General features: G+C 36.5%; 1 protein-coding gene across 4 annotated transcripts in view; it reads right to left on the bottom strand.

Annotated features, from left to right (window-relative positions):
• COL12A1 (collagen type XII alpha 1 chain) overlaps positions 1-26,831 on the bottom strand; it is a 117,497-nt gene that overhangs the window by 57,317 nt on the left and 33,349 nt on the right. For all 4 annotated transcript variants that reach the window (XM_039245789.1, XM_039245791.1, XM_039245792.1 and 1 more), the window contains exons 14-25: positions 22,355-22,627; positions 15,808-16,074; positions 15,177-15,369; positions 14,198-14,319; positions 12,319-12,468; positions 12,118-12,237; positions 11,854-12,018; positions 11,189-11,335; positions 9,535-9,674; positions 8,861-8,990; positions 1,416-1,558; positions 978-1,107 (exon numbers count right to left, since the gene is read on the bottom strand). In XM_039245789.1, the coding sequence (XP_039101720.1) occupies positions 978-1,107; positions 1,416-1,558; positions 8,861-8,990; positions 9,535-9,674; positions 11,189-11,335; positions 11,854-12,018; positions 12,118-12,237; positions 12,319-12,468; positions 14,198-14,319; positions 15,177-15,369; positions 15,808-16,074; positions 22,355-22,627 (1,980 nt within the window). The remainder of the gene's footprint in view (positions 1-977; positions 1,108-1,415; positions 1,559-8,860; positions 8,991-9,534; positions 9,675-11,188; positions 11,336-11,853; positions 12,019-12,117; positions 12,238-12,318; positions 12,469-14,197; positions 14,320-15,176; positions 15,370-15,807; positions 16,075-22,354; positions 22,628-26,831) is intronic.

Below are 26,831 nucleotides of genomic sequence, written 5' to 3'. Positions count from 1 at the left end.
AGGGTCTAATATATAAAAAATGATTATTTGTTGTCAGTGAATTTATACTGCCCCACCTTTCAAGGGCTATTTCTCTTTTCGGTCTTATTATGCTTCTGTATCAGTTACTCTTCCCCCTTGAAGTTTCCTTCTGACTTCTTAATTTCCTTAGAAATGTGGGCTGAGACTCAGATTTAAACCTAGTCATCTATTCCAGCATGACTACCTCAACAAGCATGAAACAAAAGTTCTAACCAGGAAAAGTAAGATTCCTAAGTGCAATCATTGTCTCCTTTCAAGAAAAAGCACCAGAATGCCAATGAAACAAACCAAAAACACAAAAGAGACTGATTAACACACACCAGAAAAGTGCAAGCCACAAAGGAGTCTGCATGTTTTACACCGCCTTGTATTATCTACTGGTGCATTCCCAATACCCAGAAAAGTGACTAAAATACAACAGATGATCAATAAATATGTTTGCGGGTTGAGTAAACTGATTAACTCAATTGAAACAGACCTATCAACATGTGCCATAAAGTTTCTACTTCAGCAAGAACTTGGAACATCTTAATCTTAAGTCTAGTATCTTCCTCCAAAATTACACCTCCCCAACACTCCCTTCTCACCAGTGCTATATACAATACTTCATAAATCTACAACAAAATCAACTTTAAGATGCACCATTATTTTATATTCTATGCCCTGATTGACACTTGGCCAAAAGTACCTGGAAGACACGCACCACTGCTTGTAAGAAACATCCTCAGTATGAACCATGTTAAATGTGAAAAAAATGTACATCTTAGAATCAATTTAAGATGCTGCCATAAGTCTAGAATTAACTTTAATTGTAAATATTTATTACCATAAGGAATAGCCCTGTAATTTATGCACAAATAATCAAATCATTGATAGCATCATTGGGTGGAAGAAAAATCCTAATGAACATTATGTTTACAGCAATAAAGAAAGAAGGAAACCCGGTAATGTCTTACAGGTGACTTCCCGAGCAGTGACAGGTTCACTAGTGAGGTCGTGCAAGGCAGCCTGCACTGTGACTGCATACTGGGTGTTGGGGAAAAGATCAGTCAGCTGCACGTCGTTCACTGTCGGCCCCACACGCATCTGCACAGGGACATGCCAAAGGGAAATAAGACATTCAAATCAAAGATTTCCATTTACTGGGGCTAGCCAATTACAGCCTATTTTAACCACTAGATTATATAACACAAGTTTTATTTTTCATTTCTCTGAACTGAACTTCCTTTTTCATGCCAATGTTTTCCAAATGTGTCAAAGCTCACAAATCTAGTTTTCTCATTTTCTGTTTTGCATGTAGTTATAAATGAGTTCATAAGAAACTGCAGTTTAATGCAGACTCTAAAACAATAAAGTCTCAGGAAGACCCAATGAAAGAAATAAATGTCTCCCACCTCTTTTGGTTTTGCTGGTTCTGTGGCATTGGTGGGTTCGTATGTCAAGGTATAGCCAGTAGCCCCTCCCACTGGCTGCCACTGCACATGCATGGTGGTAGGGCTGATGTCATAAATATTCATGCTGACCACGGGGACTGGTACTGTTGGAATTCAAAGGCAGACATCAGTTTAGTCCTATCATTCTACTCATTTTTAATTGTTGTCTCCTACTTAATAATTGATATTTATGTATGCTAAATACAGAATGGGTTGCAGCTAGAAGTCAGTGAGAGTCAATATAATTCTTTGCTCTCTCATGAAAAACCCAGTCTCATTGTTCGTTGCCACCTCATACTCAGAATCACAAGTTACAACTATTTCATAAAGGAAGGAAGTGTACATTTCAACTGGCATTCCAATGAGTCCATATTCAAGTGAAAATAGGTACCAACTTCCTAGAATGTCAATACCTTTTTCTGGAAAATCTTTAAGTTGTCTCTTTTCAGTATTCAATCATAGAATTTCATACATAAGTAACAAGCACAGTATTTTATTTCATCATTCATAAAAAAAAATTTAAGTGAGAGTGTCATATATTAATAACTGGAACTTAAGGGATTTATGGGCTTTTGGAAGTCAGGCCCATGAGGCACAGTAAGAGATTTACAATTCCCTCTTCATTAACACCCATCGGGCTTTCTATATATTGTCCAGAGATGAGTTTAAAGTTCTAAGAAATTATCAGATTAATCCTGCCCATTATGAAATACATTATTTCCCACTTCCTATGGTCTAACATGAAGAGTGGTAAGAGAAGAGATGGAGGAGGGGTTCAAGATGGTAGCAAAAGAAGACTCTGAAAATACCTCCTCCCATGGACGCAAAAAAATGTATAGCTACATATGAAATAATTTCCTCCTCTGAAACAGAAAGACCTGAGAAGCAGAGAAACAGTGCCTCCACAGAAAAGATAAAAGAGCCATATCAGGACAGGTGGGGGAGGTGGAGACTCAGCCTTGCCTGGGACCCCACCCCAAGCATGGTGACCTACAGTTGGGAAGGAATCCTCCAAATATGGAACTTTGCCTCAAGAAGCGAAAGGAATGTACTCCACATTAGGATCCTGACCTTAGAATCCAGCCCTTGAAAGACAAGCACCCAAAATGCCTCGTTTTGAAAATCAACAGGGGGATGAAGTCCAGGGGAACCATAACATTGCAGGGAATGGAGAACTTGCTCTTAAAGGACACACACAGAGACCCACTTGCTCTGAGATCCAGCATTAAAGCAACAGTTTGAAAAGTGCCTAGATCCTAAGTTAGGGACACCTGCTTACTAATCTTACAGCAGCTGCCAGAGAGGTAGGAACTACAGTGACTTTCTCTAAGGACAGAAGCACTGGCAGATGCCATTTTTGCAATCTCATTCTAACTTGCTAGTGACAGAGCTGGAAGCATCAGTTTTGGTGCCCTTCCTCTTGCCTGCTAGCACCAGTGGGCATGCTACATGCCCCACCACCCCAGCAGCAGTTACACTGCAACCAGGCTGGGCAGGTGCCCAGTACTCACCTACCTTGCACCACAGCTGTGCCCCACTACAGCCAGCAGGTGCATACTATCCACATAAGGGGTGCCCCTTGGGTGCTGGCTCTGGAGGCCAAAGGAGACTGCACTCTGGACCCCAGAGACCATCTCCTACACAAGATCACTCCTTCAAGGCTGGGAGAGAGCGCAGTTTTGCCTGATATATAAACACAAAAAAAGAGTTAAGAAAAATGAGGAGACAGAGAAATATATTCCAAACCAAAGAACAGGACAAATCTCCAGAAAAAGATTTTCATGAAATGAAGATAGCAACCTACTTGATAAAGAGTTCAAAGTAATGGTCATAAAGATGCTCACTGAACTCAGAATAATGGATAAACACAGTAAGAACTTCAACAAAGAGATAGAAACTAGAAGAAAGTACCAAACAGAAGTTATAACTGAAATGAAAAATATACTGAAGGCATTCAACAGGAGAATGGATGAAGTACAGGCCCAAATCAGTGGGCTGGAAGACAAAACAAAGGATCTCAACCAGACAGAGCAGCAAAATGAGAAAGAATTTTAAAAAGTAAGGATACCTAACGGGACCTTTAGGACAAAATCAAATGGCATAACATTTACACTATAGAGGTCCTAGAAGAAGAAGAAGAAGAGAGAAAGGGTCAAAAAAGCATTCAAAGAAATAATGGCTGAAAACTTCCATAATCTGGGGAAGAAAACAGACATTTGGGTTCAGGAATCTCAGAGAGTTCCAAATAAGATGAACCGAAAGACAACCACACCCAATACATAATTAAAATGGTAAGAGTTAAGAATAAGGAAAGAATTTTCAAATAGCTAGAGAAAAACAATTTATTCCATACAAGGGAAACTCCATAAGGCTATCAAAGATTTTTCAGCAGAAATTTTACAAGCTGGAATGAAGGGTCATGACATATTCAAAGTTCTGAAAGAAAAACTTTTCCAACCAAGAACTATCTACCTAGCAGGATATTATTCAGAATTGAAGGAGAGATTAAGAGGTTTTCAGATAAGCAAAAGCTAAAGGAGTTCATCATCACCAAAGTGATGTTTCTTACAAGAAATGTTAAAGGAATTTCTCTACACTGAAAAGAAAAGAGAGTAATTAATAAGAAAGTATATGAAAGTAATAATCTCACTGGAAAGGTAAGTATATAGTAAAGGTAGTAAATCGATCACCAATAAGGCAAGTATGAAGGTCAAAAGACAAAAGAAGTAAAGTTAACTAAAATTATAATAATTAGCTAAAAGATGTATAAAATAAAAAGATGTAAAACGTATCATCAAAAATATAAAACATGTGGAGAACCAGGGTAGCTCAGCACTTGACTTTGGTCATGATCTCATGGTTTGTACATCCAGCTCTCTGCTGTCAGCACAAAACCCACTTGGGATCCTCTGTCCCGCTCTCTCTCTCTTACTCTCTCTACCCCTCCCCTACCCACACTCTCTCTACGTTCCTCTCAAAAATAAATATTAAAAATAATCTTCTTATATAAAACATCATTGCTTAAAAATATAAAACATGGGGGGAAAAATGTAAAGCTTTGGAATGTGTTCAAATTTAAGTGGCTGTCAACTTAAAAGAGACTATCATATGCATAGGATGCTACATGTGAACCTCTCAGTAACCACAAAGAAAAACTAATACTAAATACATAAAAGAAAATAAGAAAGGAATCCAAACATAACACTAAAGAAAGCCAAAAAACCACAAGAGAAAAAGAGAAGAAAAAGGACAAAGAAGAACTTCAAAAACAACCAGAAAACAGCAAAATAGAAATAAGTACATACCTATTGATTATTTCTTCAAATATAAATGGATTAAATTTACCAATCAAAAGACAGAGTAGCTAAATAGATTTAAAAAAAAAAAAAAGAACTGTCTATCTGCTACCTACAAAAGATTCACTTCAGAATTATGGACATACACATGAATGTGAAGGGATGTGAAAAAATATTCTATGCATATGGAGATGAAAAGAAAGCTGACGTAGCTATACTCATATCAGACAAAATAGACTTTAAAATAAATACTGTACTAAAAGACAAAGAGGGACACCACATAATGATAAAAAGATCAATCCAGCCAGGAGATATAACATTAAAAATAAAAGTTTATTTATAAACACCCAACACAGAAGCACCAAAATATGTAAAACAAATATTTAAAAACCTAAAGGGAGAGATTGAAAGTAAACAATAATAGTAGGAGATTTTGACACCGTACTTACAGCAGTGAATAGATCATGAGACAGAGTATCAATAAGGCAATATTGGGCTTAAGTGACATATTAGATCACAAGGCCATAGTAGATATATACAGAACATTCTATCCAAAACCAGTAGAATGCACATACTTCTCAAGGGCACATGGAACATTCTCCAAGATAGATCACATGTTGGGCCACAAAATAAGTCTCAATAAATTTACAAAGATTAAAATTGTATCAAGCATCTTCTCTGACAAAAATGATAAGAAACTAGAAATTGATTACAATGACAAAAGTGGAAAAACACAAAAACATGAAAACAAATAACATGCAACTAAACAACCATGGGGTCATCAAAGAAATCAAAGGAGATATTAGAAAATACTTAGAGAAAAAATAAAAGAAAAATAGCATACCAAAATCTATGAGATTCAGCAAAAGCAGTTCTCAGAGGGAAGTTCATAGCAATATAGGTTTACCTCAAACCAATCAATGTAATACACAACATTAACAAAATGAAGGATAAAAATCATATGATCATCTCAACAGATACAGAAAAGGCATTCAATAAAATTCAACATCCATTTATGATAAAAAAAGAAAAACCTCTCAACAAAGTGGCAATAGAGGAAATGTACCTCAATTTAATAAAGTCCATATATGACAAACTCACTTGCAGGGGGAAAAAGCTGTAAGCTTTTCCTCCGTGTTCAAGAGCAAGACAAGGATGCCCATTCTCACCACTAATTCAACATAGTATTGGAGGTCCGAAACATAGCAATTAGATAAGGGGACAAAAAGTATTCAAATCAGAAAGGAAAAAGTAAAACTTAAACTATTTGCAAATGACATGATACTATATATGAAAAGACTCCACCTAAAGCTGTTAGACTTAATAAATGAATTCAGTAAAATCACAGGATATAAAATCAATATACAGATATTTATGATATTTCCATACACTAATAACAAACTATCAAAAAGATAAATTAAGAAAATAACCTCATTTATAATTATATCAAAAGAATAAAATATCTAGGAATAAATTTAACCAAAGAGTTTCTGAAAGACTTATTAACAAAAAACTAATAAAACCTAAGAAAAGAAATTGAAGATACACAAAGACATGAAAAGATATACTGTGCTCATAGACTGGAAGAATTTATACTGTTAAAATGTCCATACTATCCATAAAAATCTACAGATTCAATGCAATTTCTGTCAGAATTACAATGGCATATTTTACAAAACTAGAACAAATAATTCTAAAATTTGTGTGAAACCACAAAAGATCCTGAATAGCCAAAGCAATCACAGGGAAAGAAGAACAAAGTTGAAGGTATTACAGTCCCTGATTTCAAACTATATCACAAACCTATAGAAATCTAAACAGTATGGTATGGGCAAAAAACAAACACATATATCAATACAGCAGAACTGAGAGTCCGGAAATGAACCTACATATATACGTACAATTAATGTATGACAATTAATTTATGTACATTGTATGTACAATGGAATAAAAACAGTACCTCCAATAAATGGTGCTGGGAAACTAGTCAGCCACATGCAAAAGAATGAAACTTAGACCACTATCATATACCATACACAAAAATTAACTCAAAAGGGATTAAAGACTTGAATGTAAAACCTGAAACCATAAAATTCCTAGAATCAAAACGTAGATGGTTAAGTTCCTTGACATCAGTCTTGGTAACGCTTTTTTTAATGTTTATTTTTGAGAGAGAGACAGGCAGACAGACAGAGTGTGAGCGGGGTGGGGAGGGGAAGAGAGAGACACACACAGAATCTAAAGCAGGCTCCAGGCTCTGAGGTGTCCACAGAGCCCAGTTTGGGGCTCAAACTCATGAACTGTGAGATCATGACCTGAGCTAAAGTCAGACACTTAACCAACTGAGCCACCCAGGCACCCCATCTTGGTAATGTTTTAGTGGCTCAGACTCCAAAGGCAAGGAAAACAAAAATAAAAATAGACAAATGAGACCACATCAAACTAAAAAGCTGCACAGCAAAGGAAACGGTCATCAAAACAAAAAGCAACCCACTGGATAGAAGAATGTATTTGCAAATCAAAACTTCAATAAGGAGTTAATATCCAAAATGTAAAAAGAACTCATACAGTGCAACAACAAGAACAAAACAAGGAACTCAATTAAAAAATGGGCAGAGGATATGAATAGACGTTTTTCCAAAGAAGACATACAGATGGCTAACAGGCACATGCAAAGATGATCAACGTCACTGGTTACTAGGGAAACGCAATTCAAAACTACAATGAGATACCACCTTATACGTATTAGAATGATTATTATCAAAAAGATAAGAAATAACAAGTGCTGGTAAGGATGTGGGGAAAAGGGAACTCGAATACACTATTGGTGGGATTGCAAATTGGCGCAGCCACTATGCAGAAGAATATGGAGATTCCGCAAAAAAATTAAGAATAGATACCATAAGATTCAGCTATTCCACTACTATTTACTCAAAGAATATAAAACCACTGATTCAAAAGATATATGCAACTCTATGTTCACTGCAGCATTACTTATTGCGGCCAAGATATATAAACAACCTATCGTGGATAAATGGATAAAGAAGAAGTGATACATAATGAAATGTATCATACATATATATATGTATAAAGTGGAATACTGCTCAGGCATAAAAAAGAATGAAATTCTACCATTTGTGACAAGAATGGGTCTTAAGAGTATTATGCTAAGTGAAATAAGCTAAGAGAAAAAGAAATACCATATGACTTCACTCATATGTGGAGTCTAAAAACAAATAAAATCCAAAGAAATAAGCAAACAAAACCAAATCCATAGACACAGAGAATAGACGGGTGGTTATCGGTGGGGAACAGGATTGGAGAGTGAGTGAAAAGGGCAAAGAGGATCAAGTGTAGAGCGATGGATGGTAATAGACTTCTGAGAGTGATCACTTCATAGTGTATATAGATATCGGCTTACAATGTTGTACACCTAAACCTTATATAATAAAGAGAAAGAGAAAAGACAAAGACTTAAGGAACTCAACAGTAAGTAGAGTCAATTCTTGCCTTGGAGAGAGTGATGCCCACTCCATCTTATTAGTGGCCTCCCTTCCCCTGGAGTCCAGCCAAGAAGATGGGAAAAGGAAAGAGTTCTTTCATATGGTCTCAGAAACCTTACCAGGAATAGGAGCAAGGAACAACTCTGCCAACAGCTCTGCTCAAAGTCAAAGCCATTAGGGCTTCTCTAATAAAGGCCAGGATGAAAAGCCCATAAAAATACAAGTGATCTCATTGACAGCAGGAAGATCTGGCTATCTGCAAAACCAAAATAGGTCATCTCTGCACAGCTCCTCTTCCTAATCTTTGTCCCACACCCCACATGACATCTTTCTTAAGTAAGTAACTATATGTAAGTGAGCCCTCTCCATTATCTATGGCCATGACTACCCATTCTACCAGTGGGGTCCCATGATGGCAAGAACAGCCAGTAAGAGCAGATGAGTATTTATTGAGCACGTGTATAGAGAACACACTTAGTAAATATTTGTTGAATGGATATTGAACAGTGGAATGATTTGGAAGGCTGCCAAAAAATCACACATGGACTGTCACCTTTTTATCCTAAAAAATAAAACAATGAAAAGATTTTTTTAAAATCTGACTTACGAGTTTTTTCTGTGCCCTTCAGAGGCTCACTGTATTCATCTTCTACCACAGAATACACATTAACAACATACTCCGTTTCGGGCTTCAGATCTTTCAGCACTGTGCTACTTTCCAGTCGGCTCACATAAAACTAGGGGAAAAATTTTAAAAAACAATAGCAACATATGCTGTAAACACTTCCCTCTTTTCTACAACCATTACAAAGTAGTTAACTGCAGTGAGCTTAGAAATTATATTTCAGTGAAGCCATTGTCTTTTGTTTTTGGAAATTACCAGATTACAGTGAAATCTTAGACAATTCATATAATTTATTCTCCCAGCTGTTATTTCCTTATTTGTAAAATGAGTGAGTAAAACTAGATCATCTTTACTGTTTCCTTCCACCTCAAGGATTCTACTATATATTCACAAATAAATTGAGCATCCTTTGATTAAAAATCATATTGATATTCTGCAATTCTTAGAAACCAGGAGAATTTAAGCAAAGCTCTTTTCCTTTAATTAAGCCCAAATGGAAGTGTTTGCCTAGCAAGGAATAGAAAGCACCACTGTTGATTCAGTTCCAGCCCTCTCTACATCTTTCCTGCTTCACACTCAACATTTTTCTGAGCCCTACTGTGAAGAACTCAATCACAATATCAGGAAGGGGCGGGTTATAGGTGTTGTCTACTCACTTCTTGACGTTTCCCTCCAGAAACTGGATAGTATTCCACCTTATACCTATCCACACTGTCAGCAGGAGGTGTCCAGCTCACTCTAAGTGAACGATGTGTTCGCTCAGAAATAACTAGGTTAGAAGGTGCTTCCAAGTCACCTACAAGTGGAAATAAAATGCATTTGCTTTTATCATTATTATAGCAAGGTGATGAAATCTGAAATTAGATCAAAACAGTATTATTCCCCATATTTCAAACTTGTACACACATCCTGATACACTGCTCTATAGTAAACTGTCTAGAGTCCCATTGCCCATAAGACCTCCCTGAATGAGTGGGCAAAGGATTCTTCAGTCCCTGAAGATTCAAGTCTGGGTTCACTGTCTTTCATTAAAACCTGATCTCACTCTTCCTTGCGGTGCCACCCATTTACCAATCACCTACACTCAAAAATCTCTGAATCATCCTTGAGTACTTCCTCCTTTCCCTAACCTCATACATATAATTAATGAATAAGGATTTGGGTCCTGACAATTCCATTGTCTCTATCACTGTTGGACCACCCAAGTTCACCACTCTCATTATCTTTTGATTATTTATATTTATGTCTTAATCTCCTTAACAATAAGTTATACTCTGTGTGGACAGAATTGGTTTCTCATTTATGTTTAGTTCTCCTATAGGGCCAACCATTTTCTTATTCAAGAGAGAAGAAAAACAACCACCTCTTGAAATTTGGGAACATCTTACTGCCAGTGATTGTGCTCTCTCTGGTTAAGGAAAGTGAAATGACCAATGAACAACAGAATGACTACAGACCAATAGCTAGACTTAACATCAATGAAAATAGAAATATTAAGTTCACTGTGACCACAAGAAAGATGTCCCAAATAGTAATTTAAGGAGATTTAATCCAATGACTTCATTAGCATGGCAATCACTCTCCTATAAACTCTTTCAGCTTTTTTTGTAAAGCTGGAGAAAGCATTTCCATTCTTAGTACTCTAACCTTTATTATAGTTGGGACATAATCAAGCCTACAAAATTATCAAGCAATTTTACAATCTGGGAAACTAGAATGAATGCAACTATTACACAGTTGATAAAAAAATAAAGAAAAACAGATAAAAGATGTTTTCATCCCCACTCAAAGTTCTCTCCAACTAAATAAAACTACAACTCTCTCAGCTAATCCAGAGCCAGAAGCCTAAAAATTCTGGCTTCCTGGCTGGTCTATTTCTCCAGGGAAAAGGTCAGCCTGTTGGTCAAAATCCAAAAAGAAAATCTGCAAATGTTTAGAGAGAGAAACTCAAGAAAAAAAATTCAAATAAATGTATCCTCAATACCCAAAGCATATGAACCATTTCTTCTTTCTTCCATATTACTTGTTTATCTTCAAATAAGCTAGAAGTCATTTCTAATTCGCTGCCATCAGAAACAAATCCGAGAAAAAATCACGGACTAAACGAATGATTAGATATTTGGCAACATTTGAAGATATTTTTAGTTGTCACAACTCAGGGAATGCTACTGACATCCAGTAGGCAGAGCTAAGGGATGCTGCTAAACATTTCACGATACACAAAAGAGTCCCCCCTCCTCTATCCAAAATACAGTTATCTCTCCCAAATATCAACAGTGCTGAGGGCGAGAAATACTAGACTAATCTTACCTGGACCTTTGACACTGTTACACAAGTTAATGGTGAGGTCATCTACAATTCTAGAGAGTGACTCAAAATCAGCTACGTTGTATGCATGAGTATCATCAGGATCCGTTGCAATCATCTTTAACTCATCTTCATCAGCATTTTTAATACCTTGCAAAAATACATTCAAATTAAAAACATTTGTATTTCCAATGTTAACTAGAACATATATATGATTTTCCTCAGTAATAAAATGACTATCTTTAGTACAAAATAGAAACAAATAAAAAATAATATGAACTAAAGGCTATTCTCAGTTGGCTTCTTCTAAATGTTTCCAGCACCAATTTCCCACCAAAAAAGTGTCTCTCGAGTGCTTTCTCTGGAAAATAAAATAATGGATATCAAAAAATAAACACGGTGCCACAGAAAACCAAACAGGGATTTTCCTGAATCCTACTAATGGTACATTTGTCCTCTTGACCCATTACTTTTCCCAAGAAGCCATGTAGTTCCATCTCATTACAAGGGGAAAAGAAGAAAATGAGTTGACTTCTTGGCTTGTTTTTTGATAAATTATGTGATAGGGAAAATATGTTTATGTTTATGCTTCAAAAAATATTTTTAACTACAAAAATATCCTCCACTTTTGTAACCCCAGGGGCACTGCTAGCCTTTCAAGTGCTTACCAATAGCAAACAGCTCCACGCCTTCATCCTTGAGTTTCTTTGAAGGTGCCTCAACATCATCTTGTGATTTTCCATCAGTGATGAGAACACCAATTTTTCGAGCTCGAGGCCTCATGCCAGCTTGGGTCTTGAAGCTCTGTTGACGAATGAAACTCAAAGCCATGCCTAGTGGGATTTTTAAAAGAGAATCAGTCGCATCATTACTCAGCCACAAGTTCTGACCAAAAGCAAGACCTAAAGGTGCACCAGGCTGTCCTTACTCACCTGTGAGAGTGTTGCCTCCTTTGTATGGTAAGTTTGCCACAGCTTGCAACAAGCTCTTCTTGTCTCTGTGAGCATTTAACTGCCACTCTGTTCTGGGATCCCCACTGTACTGAGCAAGGGCTAAAATAACACCACTGGCATTAGCATGTGTAAAAGAGTATGACGAAAATGTCTAAAGATCTTCAATATTGTCAGACCTACCAATTTGTACTCTTTTGGGACCAATTTCAAAGACTTCCACAATACGAGATATGAAACTCCTCACGGTTCTAAAATTTGCCCGGCCAATGCTCCAGGATCCATCCACCAGCAACACGATGTCTGCTTCCGCTCTGGTGAGACACTCCATTCCTGACATGGCAATCATGAGACAGGAGGGAGTAAGGGGCAAATTCTTAGCAGAGTGATTTCCTAGCCATGCCTCTGTCATCCCTGGATGCTCAGTGTTGCCTAGCTGCTTCAGTTCTGTAGCTTAGCTTGGTGATTTGAAGGTTAAGACTCTGAAACTATGTCCATATGATTTATTAACCTCAAATAACATTCATGAGAATCACCAGTTCCTGCAATGATTATTTCAATGGCAAATCTTTCCTTTGACTATTTCCTGGCCACAGTCATAGATGCTAGAGACTCAAATTAAACAATCATTGTAAATTTGAAAGGGCTTACAAACCCAAGAATGAAATAAATGAATGAGAATGTACAGCCATCTAGCTATAAGGCATTAATAATTTTTAAAAAAAAATTTAATGCGATTTAAAGATTAGATGCCTCATTTTTTTGTAATATGTAATGGTCATTAGCCGACAAATATGAAATGAACTGATAAAATGTTTGAGCTAAGAGAGGTCTGAGTGAGCTAAAGATATCTTTTAAAATAATTAAGCTTCTGGGTAATTATTACATATATGATCAAGGATTAGACACATGACTCTTAAATTAGAACTTTTTGAAATAAAGACACCTTGTTCTAAAACCTGATATTGTTGGATTGCTAGCTGCTTAACTTTGTCACATACTATGTAAAACAATCAGGTAAATACAGATGGTGAAGTCTGCACATTTAAAAAATCAAGAAAGAAGGAAGACAATTTAGAAAAGTATGCAAACAAATATACAAATTGAGAGCTTTAGAGACAACAAGCACAAACACTGATACAAAGCTAGGGTGCTTTGGAAAGAGAGAAAAATCCCAATATCCTCAGTGCACAAGCTACAAAATAAAAATATAAGTCAGTTAATATCATCATAACAGAAACAACAGAACATAAATACAAAACAGCAGGATTTGACACTTTCATTTATTTTGTCCACATCCATATTTTTTAAACCCCATCCTTTCTGGAAGCTTACATTACCAGCTATGACTTTTCCAACTTCTTGCCATGGTAGCATCCAAGAAAATTAAATGATGCTCATCACACTACAAAGGCATCCTTTGCATATAGTACACACCATCAGGATTGGAGACTCTCAAATACCACTCCAAACACCTAAGCCTTTGCAAGCCTGTCCCTCCTCTGCCCAGGTCTACTCCTTTTTTATCAAATGACGGAAGATATTAAGAGGTAAATTCTATCCACTACTTCCACCTCTGAGAATGTTCAAAGCTAGATTCACGCACATCAAAGCTAGAATTGTGGCAGGAGCAAGAAAATCTAAAGCGCTTATGTTTCTATGTTTCTTACCAAGTCATGACTGTCCACCTATTTACGTAACCCAGCTCTGCCTGCTCTGCCCAAATAAAGCACTTCTGCAACTACTTTAACAAAATAACATTGCGTTTTAGTCATCAAAAAGAGAGAAAATATATATTACCTACCCATTGCAAAAACTCAGCTTTAAATAATACCGCACTATGTAACCAATGCAAATGCTGACAAGATAGGCCTTAAAAAATATTGTCAAAAGTAGGCTTAGCTAGATGTTTGAAGATACCTTTTTAAGAGTGCAAATTATTTAAGTATATTTTAGTAAAAAGTGTTTATATTTGCTTTTCACTGTGTGACTAACTTAACAGTTCACATTTGAAATAGTATCATATTACGTTTTCCTAGGGAAATGTAACTCAGTTTCTTACCAGAGGATAAAATTGGCATGACAGTTGTGTCAGAAAGAGTTGTCATTTCTTGTCCAACAAGGGGTGAACTCTCTCCTCCATCAAACATTCCAAAAACGTTTACTTTATAGGTGGTACCTGCCCTGAAATGTTAAAATATATAGTCTGTATGGATAATTGGCTCAAGCGGTAGCATATTTTGCTTTGTTAAACACATTCATCTTGATTTATAAACGTTCACTAACAGCAAGTTAAAAGGTACTGCCTCTAAGCAACGGGCTTTAAGAAAATCATTTAAATGTTGTATTGTGCAAGGTGACATAAAGTGTCTAGCACTATGCCTGGCACACAGCAGGCTCAATAAATTTCATCCTCTCTAATCTGCTAAAAGCAAACAGTGAGTATGTATATAGATTTCAATATCGTTGAATGAATGATTGAGACAAACAAACTTTCCAAAAGGCGATGCACAGTAGTCCTTTCTTCCTACTATAATGAATGTAGGGTGCTGTTCAAACTCAGACTTCCTTGTTTTCCAGTCCACAGCCTGAAGCGAGACCTTTAATCAGCCCACCCATTCCCGATCCTGCCAGCTGGCACCCCACACAAAGTCCTGCTTCTCTCTCCCATGGCCCACCCTGGAAGAAAATTTGTATTCGACATCTCAGCGTGAGTCACCTGGGCCTTTCGAGAAGGCACAAGAACCCCCACATTTCCATTCATGAAATATGAAAGTTAATTTTTAAAAAGCGGGATGCTATTGAAAAAATGCCATTCCTAATCACTTAATAACAAAAATCATTAAAATGTTACAAAAAACTCTGCTAGCCTCTGAACCCCAACCTCATCTTTGGTAAGAACAAGATTTGAAAGCAACTTCAGCTGACTTTAAATGCTCTGCTGGCAATCAGACACATAAGTGATTATCTGTGTAAGATCTACTAATTTATACATAAAGTATTCAATCTTTTAACAAAAACTGAGTATAGTTCATTCCTACCTAAGTTCCTCCAAAACAACCGTATTGTCATATGGTCCAACCACTAACTCCCCCAGTCTTCTGTCATCCCCTGTAGGGTGGAAAGTGACTTTATAACCCTTTACTTCCCCAGGGGCCGGCTCCCAAGTCACTCGGAAACTTGACATGGTTGGATCAGATGTTTTGAGGTTTCTAGGTGACTTAAATCGAGAAGCTGTAAAGATAAAAACATTTTAAAATATTATCCATAAGACTAGGTTTTGGGTTTTTTATTACCCCTTGCAATAAGAAATTGGATTAGAGATATCTAAGTGATGTACATGGAAACCATTGCAAACACACTTCAAACTGCATATTTATAAAATATGGTAGCACTAGATATAACACCCAATAAAAGTCCTGATAATGAAGTGCTACCCAAGTGGACATATAAATAATTCTCACCATTCATAAGGTCATATTAGCATTAGAACATTAATATGTAGAGTCATTTTACCAGGAATAGTATGCTAATCAAGCATTCCATCGGATTATTATAATTTCATTTACTATGGAATTAATTTTAGACACTAACAAATAAAGTAGATGTAGTAAAGCCTTCTTTTAATATATTACACTCTTCCCCCCCTCCAAAAAAATTATTATTTTATACCTGTTGTTCCTGATCCTTGCCTAAGCTTTCCTTCACCTGTCTTGTACATTGGGAGAACTGTAATGTCATATGTGGTCTGGGGCTGAAGTCGTTTTAATACTGTTGATGTGACTGTGGGTGGCACTTTAGCAACCATTTGTCTCCCTCCTCCACGGGGGCGATAGACAACACGGTAGTTGATGACTTTCCCAGGTGCTTGTTTCCAGGTAACTCTCATTGTGTTTTCTGTTTCTTCATCCACTTTCAAGGTTTTTGAATCTGGGGATACTGTGAGATAAAAGCAAGATTACAATGTATAGCAGATTGGGAGAAAATAAACATCCTTTCCTATTTATGTGAAAAGTACTGTGGTTTCTTAAATATGCACAGTATTCTCTTGCTTAGCAATGTGATCTCTCATAAACTCATGATGGCATGTGAGCCTAATCTCAGTGAGATCATGGTAAGATGTTTTCTCTTTATCTAGCTAATAACTAAAAAATGGAAGTTCATATTGCATGGATTTCCTTTTGCATTCTAGAGACTTTAGTAAAGAAAACATCCATTTCCGGAGATGAGCTTTAGAATTTTTATTATATTTCCATCTGTAAAGAATTCCTGTAGCAATCATGCTGTGGAGAATACTAAAATTCATGCATGCAGGGTCATAAATATTATTTGGGTCCTTTCAGTAAAAAGTTCGGTCCATAAATGATTAGCCAGAGTCAACTATAGTTAATCCTATTCTTGTGACCTCCACTGACATGAACACAAAAAGAAAAGGAAACTCTAATACATAAAAATATCTCCAGGGTTCTAAAAACAAACTGGTATGCATTGAGTGTTTCAGGAAACACTATATGTAAAAAGTGTTTGACAATTATACAATGTTTTTATTGAATTATCTTTTACTAATATTTCACAATTATTAATAACTATATAAGTATCAGAAACAGATCACTAAGCAGCCACAAAAAGCCAACATACATCCCTTTTCTCTTACGTAGTTAGAGTATATAAGCAAGATCATTTCACTCAGTTCGATAATCTTAGCATTCAAAGATCATAAGCATTTTCTACATGAAGACACTAAGCTGAAGGAAACATTGCAAAGGATCTACCTTGATCCCATGAGAAATTTTCATATTCAAACAGACAAGGATGACTTGTAGCAACTAAAAAATCTAAATAAACTAAATATATATATGAAACAAAATTTTTCAAACACTGGATATCAGGCAATACAGGACAGTGATCCCTGAGAGAGAAAAACAAATGGGGGTGTGCTTCATGATTGTTCTGGCTTTTTGCTTAGAGAGAATTTCCAGCCCCAGTTCAGGAAGAGGGAAACCAGATGGAGCCTGATGATCTCACTTAATTGCGGAGATGGTTCTGTGAGTCAGGGGAGTCCACGGCATCTAGAATTGCAGAGCAGAGTTCTGAAGAGGAGATGGTGTAACAGATGGAAAAGCTCCAAAAATCTGCCAGAGGTTTTCCTGGAGTCTTCGGCCCAGTACTAATCAGTGCATAAGTACGAGGAAACCACCCAAAATTAGGGAAAGAACTACACAAAAGCAGCAGAAGGAATAATTATGTCCTAGAGTTCATGCAGTCCTCCAGTAATGCCCCATTAATGGGGCAAAATTAGCCCTAGACTAAAGCATCCTCTGGTCTAGTTGTAAAAGAAGTTAAATGAAAGCTTGAGAAAGATTAAACTACTTCCAAGTAACTTAACTGAATCCCAGAGCAAAGCTTAAAGAGATTTATAAGAATGTAAAAATATCTGGCACCCAACAAAGTAAAATTCACAAAGTCTAGCATCTCATAAAAATTACCAGGCATGCAAAGAAGGAAAAAATATGACTTATGTTATGGACTGAGAGATTGTGTCTCCTCAAAATTCATTTGTTAAAGCCTTAACCTCTAATGTGATGGTATTTAGAGTTGGGACCTTGGAGAGGTAATCACGATTAAATAAAGTAGTAAGATTAGGGTCCTAATCTGATGGGACTGAAATCCTTATAAGAGGAAGAGGAGACATCAGAGTTCTTTCTCTCTCTCTCTCTTCCCTCCCCCCACCTGCATGCAGAGACTGGGGAAAGGCCATGTGAGGACATAGTGAGAAGAGGCCATCTGCAAGTCAGCAACCTAGTTCTCAATAGATATCAAATTCTGCCAGAATTTTGATCTTGGACTTCTAGCCTCTAGAAATATGAGAAAATAAATTTCTGTTCTTTAAGCCACTAGTTAATGGTATTTTGTTATGGCACTTGGAGCTAAGACAATCCGTAAGAAGAAGAAAAATCACTCAGTAGAAACTACATCAGAAATGACATATATGACATAATTATTCAAAAGGGACAGTGAAACAGCTATTATAACTATATTCCAGATGTTAAACATGGGAGAAAAAATATTAGGCATGTTAATTAAAGGCACAGAACATATAAAAGAGACTCAAACCAAACTTCGAAACGAAAAATACAATGTCTAAGATGAAACATTTGGAAACTGTGGGAAGGAAATGACTGAACCTGTTGACATGGTAATAGAAACTATCTGAAATGAAACAAATGGGGGAAAAAAGATTGAAAAGCTGAAAAGCATGATAGTAAGCTGTGTGATAACCTCAAACAAATTAATACATGTGTAATGTACCTAAAGAGAACGGGGTATAATAAGTAATTTTAAAAAATAATGGTCTAAATATTATCAAATTTTATAAAACTATAAACTTACAGATTCAAGAAGCTCAATTAGCCCCAAGCACAAGAAGCATGAAAAAAACTTCATCAAGGCGTATTAGAAGCAAATTGCTTCAAAGCAGTGATAAAAAGAAAATCTTAAAAGCAGCTATATAAGCAAAAGATAACATTATATAGAGAGGACAAAGAAAGTCAAAATAGATAATGAAATTCAATGTATGGTGGAGTGCCTGGTTTGGTGGCTCTGTCAGTTGAGTGTCTGACTTCAGCTCAGAGCATGATCTTGGGGTTTGTGGGTTCAAGCCTTAGGTCGGGCTCTGTGCTGACAGCTCAGAGTCTACAGTCTGCTTTGGTTTCTGTGTCTCTCTCTTTGGATTCTCTCTCTCTCTGCCCCTCCTCGGCTCATACTCTGTCTCTCTGTCTCTCACTCAAAAATAAATAAACATTAAAAAAAAAAAAGAAATTCAATATATGGTTATGGATTATGTATCTGGGAGATGCAAAAGTATACATTAAACTAAGAGTAAATTGGGGCGCCTGAGTGGCTCAGTTGGTTAAGTGTCCGACTTCAGCTCAGGTCACAATCTCACGGTTCTTGGGTTCAAGCCCTGTGTCTGGCTCTGTGCTGACTGCTTGCTCAGAGCTTGGAGTCTGCTTCGGATTCTGTGTCTCCTTCTCTCTCTGCCCCTCCTCCACTCACACTTTGTCTCACTCTGTCTCTCAAAAATAAATAAATGTAAAAAAGTTTTTTTTTAATAATAAAATAAAATAAACTAAGAGTAAATTGGTTGCAATTTTTTATTTTAGGATTTAAAGACACTAAGAATTCTCAGCAAAGCCCATTACTTTCTATAAATATTAACATTTTTTTAGATTAATCCTCAATTCTCTATTACTATTCTCCAGGTAAGTGAACTATTATTTATATATACATATGATATTTATATTTATTATATTTTTTTCAAAAAAAAAATGTTAAGTCCTTACAAAAGGTTTTGAAAATAGTACGGGAAAGAGTAGTATATAGAATAACAATCTATTTGGATTATTATTATTGCCAATTGTCACAAATATTGAATAAGATGATGTGTGTCTAACACTTTTTTAGGAAAGGGTTGTGCTAAAGTTTCCTGACCTCTTATTTCAACGCTTAAATCTTTATTCAATGGAACAAGGTATATCTCTCTTGCACAAAATTTCTAGACCAATTTCTCAAAACTCAGAATTGAGAAAAATTAGCGGTTAATTCTTACAAGTGCTGGTCTTGTAAGACACCTATGTTCCCCAAAATATGAGATTCCAAACCTTAAAACCTTCCCAAATTTAAATATGTTAGTAACAAATTTTGTGTGTCACACTTTGAAATGCTTCAAGGATCACAATTATATTCCTGCCTTTTAATTCTTTAAAGTAAAAGAATTGAGGTGAAATAAGGTACAACACATCTTACCCTAGTCTTCATGGAAAAATTTGAAATTTAGGGGGAAAAAAAGCCTCAGCTTCCCATGAGTAAAAAGCAAGACTTTTCACTTCATTGATAGGTATGCCACATGCTATAAAAGGGTGCAACATTCACATTTGTAAGTGCTTTTCATGTTTTAGAAGCTCTCACAAGATGCTTTCCAACACCCACTGTACCTCTGCTAAAGCAGCTGCCATAAACTTGAGAGCCAATAGAAAGGTTCCCAGCTGCTGGCTTGCTAGCCACAGTCAACAGTTTACACACCATGTTCCTGAGTTTCAGGTGCAAGCACTCCCGAAGATATTTCCGCAATGTCCCGTTGGCAGTTTATGAGAAACTCTGAGAGCATGACCTAGTGACTGCCCAGTTATCCATACTTTAGGATTCAGCCACCACCCAAGAAGCACATCTGGCTCCAATTTCTCTAAATGGCTTTATTTTCCACAAAGGGGGCAAAATAAAATACAACAACAAACCAGAAGCAGAACAAAGAAAGTTCCTTGTCTTCTCTATCATTTGCTTAGACATTTGAGCAGTTTGTGTAAAAACGCAACTCTAAAAACTGTACATTTCATTCCTGCCTAGTCAACTCCTAGTTCAAAAGAGGCCTTTCTGTTCACTTACTTTTAAATCAATCAATTAGCCAAAAAATATTGAAAATTTCTTAGAGGCTCAACTTCTTAGTGATGAAGGTTTATTTCAGATTTCTGTTAACATATTTGCTTTTGCCTAAAACGTATCCCTTGTGGAGATTTTCAATCCCAAATAAATATTTGAAGACTCAGTCTTTTTGGAAGACAAATGAGGAGAATTTTTGAAAAAGCTCCCCTCTAAATACAGATACTTTTGTAACTGCTCAATCATATGAATTGTATCTTCACTCCTACAAATAAATTTTGCTGTATGTGTAATATCTGGCCTAGTTTATTTCTCTTTACAACAAATAAAGTTCTGCCAGAAATAGAGATGAATTTCTGCCAAATTCTTAAACTACATCAGCCAATATATTCAGACACAAGATTTCATTTATTACCATGGAAACCAATCATGTGAATATCTGACAAATGGCCTTTTCACATATTTAAATTTCCAATAAGGAGGGTTTTTTTTAATCTGGTTAATTTTGACACAAATTTAAACTTGGGCACACTCTCCTAAGTTTTCCAGTGATTGAAAAAAGAGAGAGATGAGTTCTTCAGACAACTCTGACCAAAAGACTTCAAGACAATTTAAAATCAGGATATAGGGCTTATCTAAATTGCTCATGGCACTTCCCTCTCTCCTCCTTTACCTGAAAAATTCCCCACTTCTTCCACTTCTTTCTAATAAAAGGAAATTCAAGAACGTTCCATTCTTTTCCCTTCTCCTAAAATCTTCCCAAAATAAAAGTAATAAAATCTTCTCTTACAAATTCTTAGAAATGCCTATGCTTAGGGGTGTCTGGGTGTCTCAGCTGGTTAAGTGTCCAACTCCTGATTTCAGCTCAGGTCATGATCTCATGGTTCCCAGGATCAACCCCCACATCAGGCTCTGCGCTGACACTGCGAAGCCTACTTGAGATTCTTTCCCTCCCTCTCTCTTGGCCCCTCCCCCACTCATTCTTGCACTTGTGCACGTGCTCTCTCTCTCTCTCCCCACCTTGCTTAAAATAAATAAATAAACTTTTTAAAAAAAATTCCTATTCTTAACAAATGGCTTTTTAGGAAAGAGAATTATGGAATGATGACACATCTTTCACCAACCAGCTGATAATAAATGATGATAGGTCATTCAAAACTATTCACAAGAAAGAATATTAATAATATTAAGGTCAACCTAAGCCATCAAAAAAATTGAGTGAACTTTTGATCTAACCTTTCCAAATATAAGAGGAATAAAGACTCTAGGAATCTAGGATTAGTCTTGGGTGTATAATAATCATAACTTCAATAGCCACTATCATTTCTGAATCAACTCTAAGTGGCTAGACACTATATTTAGTGCTTTGGACACTGTTATTTCATTTAATCCTCAAGACAACTCTAAGAGACTGTAATCTACAGATAAGGAAACTGAAACTCAAGGAAAATTAAGTAATTTGCCCAAAGTCATGTAGCTATAAATGTGCCTCTAGATAGCTCCTGATCTATCTAGCTGACCACTCTACCAGGAAAAAAGGCAGAGAGAGACAAATATAGGGAGTTGGATGGTATTCAATATTTCAAAATTTGATATATTTTTATATTAAACTAACCAAGTGAACCTGAATCTAAACCACATTCTTTAAAAGGTCCTAATTTTTCAGGCCCCATTTGTCATATAAAAAGAACTAAATAAAGGCAAGTGGTTAAACTGTCACTTGAGCTGATAGCTATTAGGTAGCACCAACACAAACACAAACCCCCCCCGTGATGTTACCTACATTCAGTCGTGGCTTCTCCATTCAAAGGTTCTCCTTCTCCACTGCTGTAAACTGCAAATACTGAAAGTTTGTATTTGGTCTCTGGCTGCAGATTTTCTATCACAGTATGAATTGCATCTCCGGGAAGACTCTTCTCTCCAGTCTCAATATCATCATAAAGTGATTTCCATGAAACCCTGTAACCTCGAACCATCCCTGGAGCAGATGTCCAATAAGCCCCAATTGATGTGTTGGTGATATCTTTAGTAACTAAATCCTTAGGTGAACCACGTTCTAGAATAGAAATGAAAGGGAAATCATTTTTCAATGTCTACTAAATATGTAAATATTCCTTTATCTTAGTGCACATCCTAACTTGCTGAATTCAGACTCAGTTTGTCTAAGGTTGCCCATTCCTTCTTTCTGAGCCATCTGTCTTCTTCTGTCAGTGCAGCAGATTGATGGACTAAAACTTTAGAATCATATCTGATTCCCCCCTATTACCCTGGTCCCTGTATGTCCGGTCAGATCATAAAGCCCCTGAGGACAAGAATGGCATCCAAATATGAAGGAGTACATGCCTAAACTCTTTTTTCTTCAAAGGGAACATTGCATCTAAATCCCAAAATTTTACATTTCATTCTGCTTTACAACACAGCCCATCGTTCACAAAGATCTTTATTTCTTTACCATCATCTTTTCTCTCTGATGTAACTTAAATAAGTTCCATTTCAATGCATGACTTATAATAATTTCAATGATTTCATATCACTTGCAAGTATCAATTCCAAGAATCATTTTTTCATAAAAACTCTACTTGTTCATGCCACTTAAAAGTACAAGTGCAACCTTCCAATATAACTTAACTCTAATGAAACTGAAAACCACCAATTCCTCTGGAAAACTTAAAAGCGATTAGTCATCAAAATAAAACACACCACTTGTTCTAGCTGATCGAAAATGTCTGCTACTAAATTTTGGCTCTTTCAATTAAAAAAAAAAAAAAAAAACCCAAATGGAAAAATATGGAAACCTCAACTTAATAGGAGGCACATATGTCTTCCAATAAAACCCTCACTTTCCATAATTTAAATGTAAAATAAATATACAGGTCACTTTATATTGGCTACCTTTACTAGGGTTTATGCCACATCATGACATAAATATAAAACTATCTGCCTCTACAGCATACATTTCACCAGTAATTGTTGTATATTCAAGCAAATGATATATACTCCTATTACAAGAATTTTGAAGACTACTATTTTACTTGAAGAGTAAAAATGAGCATCTTAAAAATACTCATAATGAAACAACTACATTTGAGCACAAAAAGGAAAAATAAGAATAAATTTTAAAAAAGAGAAGTCTGGATAGACAGAAACCTATCATACTGTAGAATTTAGAGGGAAAAATAAATAAAACAGGAGCTGGGCATCTTACCAGACCCCAAGCACAAATGGAAAATTCTAACTCCATTATAAATAACTTTAACTGCTGACAGGACATCTCATCTCTGGAGGGAAATTAGTTACATATTTCACTGAAACCCAGAATACTTATTTTCAAGAACACATTGACTTCCCCCCCCCCCCCACCCCATAGTACTTGAGGCTAATACTCACTTGAAGGCCTTCTTTAACTGTATTTCCTACTTAAATGGCCACATATCTTTATATTTTTTCTACTTAGGGGAATATAAACAATTTGTTTCTGATTTGGTTTGGTTGTTGCTTTCTATGTTTTGTTTTGATCATTGATATCTCAGCAACCGGTCTCTAAGTTTTCAATGTGCAGCACATATTTCCTTTGCTTGATAATACACTTTGTTTTCTTATGTGCCTCCTCTGAATTCCCTAAACTGCAGCTAGGCACTGCCACTATAAAATAGTTGTACTTGAAAGCGACTGAACTTAGATGGGCCAAAAACTTCATTAATGACATTCCAAAAAGCATATAAGACATATAGATAGAATGTGGAGATTATCTTCCAAATTAACTCTAGAGTAATTTACAATCAATAGTTTCAGCATCTTGTTGGCTCCAAGGTTGTGTTTCTCTGCCCAATTTCCTCCCTACTTTGTATAGCACTGAGTTTGTGACACTATTTCCATGACAACAGACATCAATCTCACAAACACAGGCTAATGATTTCTTTGTGAGAAAATAATGGGAAGACAATTGTGGTTGAAGCAATCATATATTCACAAAGATATTTCTGGGCTACAAACAAAAGGAGTCTAGTTCACTAGACAAGCATTCCCATGGATTTTAATCAATTGTTTTAACACTCTCAGGACCTGGAAAGCTGGAACAAAATACTAGTTAAATTGCAGTAAAGACCTCTGCAAGGTTTATCAATGTCCAGAAAAGAGACTATGAAGGCACTTTTTGAAATACAAATGAAGTATTAACTAAAAACCATTCTTAATATATAATTAATGGCATAACAACACTAATTCCAATGAACACTGAGTAAATTCTCAATTACAGAAAACAATCCTCAAAAAATTATAGTATCTGCCAGTGACACCCAATACAGGCATTGGCATTGCAACATTCCTTACTAGTAACAAAGAAAATGAAATCCAAAGAAGGAAGGCACCTCAATCCAGAAGCCAAATTGACAAGACAAGCTGCTTCAACAGGCTTCTTATATGTCAGTCAGTCTAATAAGAATATTCTTAAATATTAGCCTTATGCTCTTGTCAAACACATTGATAAACTTTTTTTTCTCAAAAAAGCTGTAGAGTTGGGTACTCTATATGCTGCATTAAACTCAAGAATTTTGAGAATATGATGTCCTTATGACAAGTAAATTTTATCAGACCTATAACCCTTAAAAATATTATTTAAATGGAATCTTAGCTTGGACAAATACTGGATTACAAAACAAATAAAGCAACTGAATTGTACCCTGTGATACAAATGGCAGGCTGTCAAGTGGCCAAGCTGGTCTTAAGACCTGGTGTGCAACCAGCTGCACAGGCCAGCAGCAGGCTCTGTCACGCCCTGGAGCCCTGGGTAAAAATAAATGGACTGTACTTGATCAGATGCATAGATTCACCTGGGATGCCAAAGAGTGGGCCATGCCCAAATCAATTCATTTGGAATATGTGGAGATATGCCTAAGCACTGATACTTCCTAAAAAAAAACAACTTTCAAATCTCTATTATTCTCACTCCCCTACAATTCTTTACTCTTTTCTCATCACTTTCTTTTTCCTTCTGCTCCTCTCTAAGATCATTATTTGTTAGATATGCTTGGTCAGTGTGAGAAGAAACCCTCACACTTGCTTTCACTCTGAAATAAGGCTCCTTGAAAATAAAGACAGGTATGGGATGCCTGGGTGGCTCAATTGGTTAAGTGTCCAACTTTGGCCCAGGTCATGATCTCGCAGTTCGTGCGTTCAAGCCCCATGCCGGGCTCTGTGCTGAGAACTCAGAGCCTGGAGCCTCTTTCAGATTCTGTGTCTCCCTCTCTCTCTGCCCCTTCCCTGCTCACCCTCTGTCTCTTTCTGTCTCTCTCATGGCTGACCCTCAGAAAACTGAGAAGTGGGTTGCCTCTTCTCATCACATCCTTCCTCCCCCATAACACGCATGGGATGTTCACTTCTCTCCTTTCCCCTTCATCCTGTTTCAAAAGGAAATGGCTCTCAACAAATGCTTCTTATTCAAGAGTTGATCACATTTTCCTGTGAATGAGTTCAGTCGAAGTGTTACCTAGCTAGGCATTTGCTTTGGTTTAAAATACTGAATTGCACGTTTTTTCCTCAATCTAAGGAACTTCAGATAGCAATAACTACAGGAAGAGTATTTGGCTTGGTTTGGTTAGATTGGGTTTGGGAGTCTCTTTTTAGAAAACCTGGGAAGGAGAAGGAAAGCGTGAGGAATAAGAAAGGAAAGATGTCAGAAGACCAGCATGTAGCTTTTCTGCAGGACACATTACTGTTTCTTAAAAGGGGAAGCCCCAGAAATGGTCCTGTGAATAGGAACCAATGCCATTAGTCTTTTCCCGTTTGTCACTATGCTTCCCTGAACCTGGATCCACTTCCCCTCTAGCAAAGGCTTCCTATCTCCCCAAGTCCCTCTTTTCGCTCTGCCCCAAGACTTATAAATATTTGTTTCATGATGTTTTAGTTTGTTCAGGATTTCACATAAGCGATATTGTTCTCAATAATATTTAATGTCATGGTACCTGTTTTCTGCTGTTCTGGACTATAAGCCTGTGCTTTGAATATTACTGTTATTTCAGGTAACAGAATTTCTGGCAATCAGTTTAAATAAGTCCTCTTCTATAATGATGGTATGCCTTCATCTTTATCCTTCTCAATAGTTTTCCCAGCTACCTTATTCTCCCCGGTATCATACCAGTATATTTATAAGAAATAACATGCTTTTCTGTCATAAATGTAAACACACAAAATCTATCAGTTTTTGACACTGTGATACTCAGTATTTCTCCTCTGATTATAAAACATATTTAGATATATTCAAA

This window comes from Hyaena hyaena, unplaced genomic scaffold (genome assembly GCF_003009895.1).
Source record: "Hyaena hyaena isolate Hyena2069 unplaced genomic scaffold, ASM300989v1 scaffold_270, whole genome shotgun sequence".
Lineage (NCBI taxonomy): Eukaryota > Metazoa > Chordata > Mammalia > Carnivora > Hyaenidae > Hyaena > Hyaena hyaena.
Note: the sequence above shows the minus strand (reverse complement) of the source record. Positions and strands in the feature narration are given on the sequence as shown.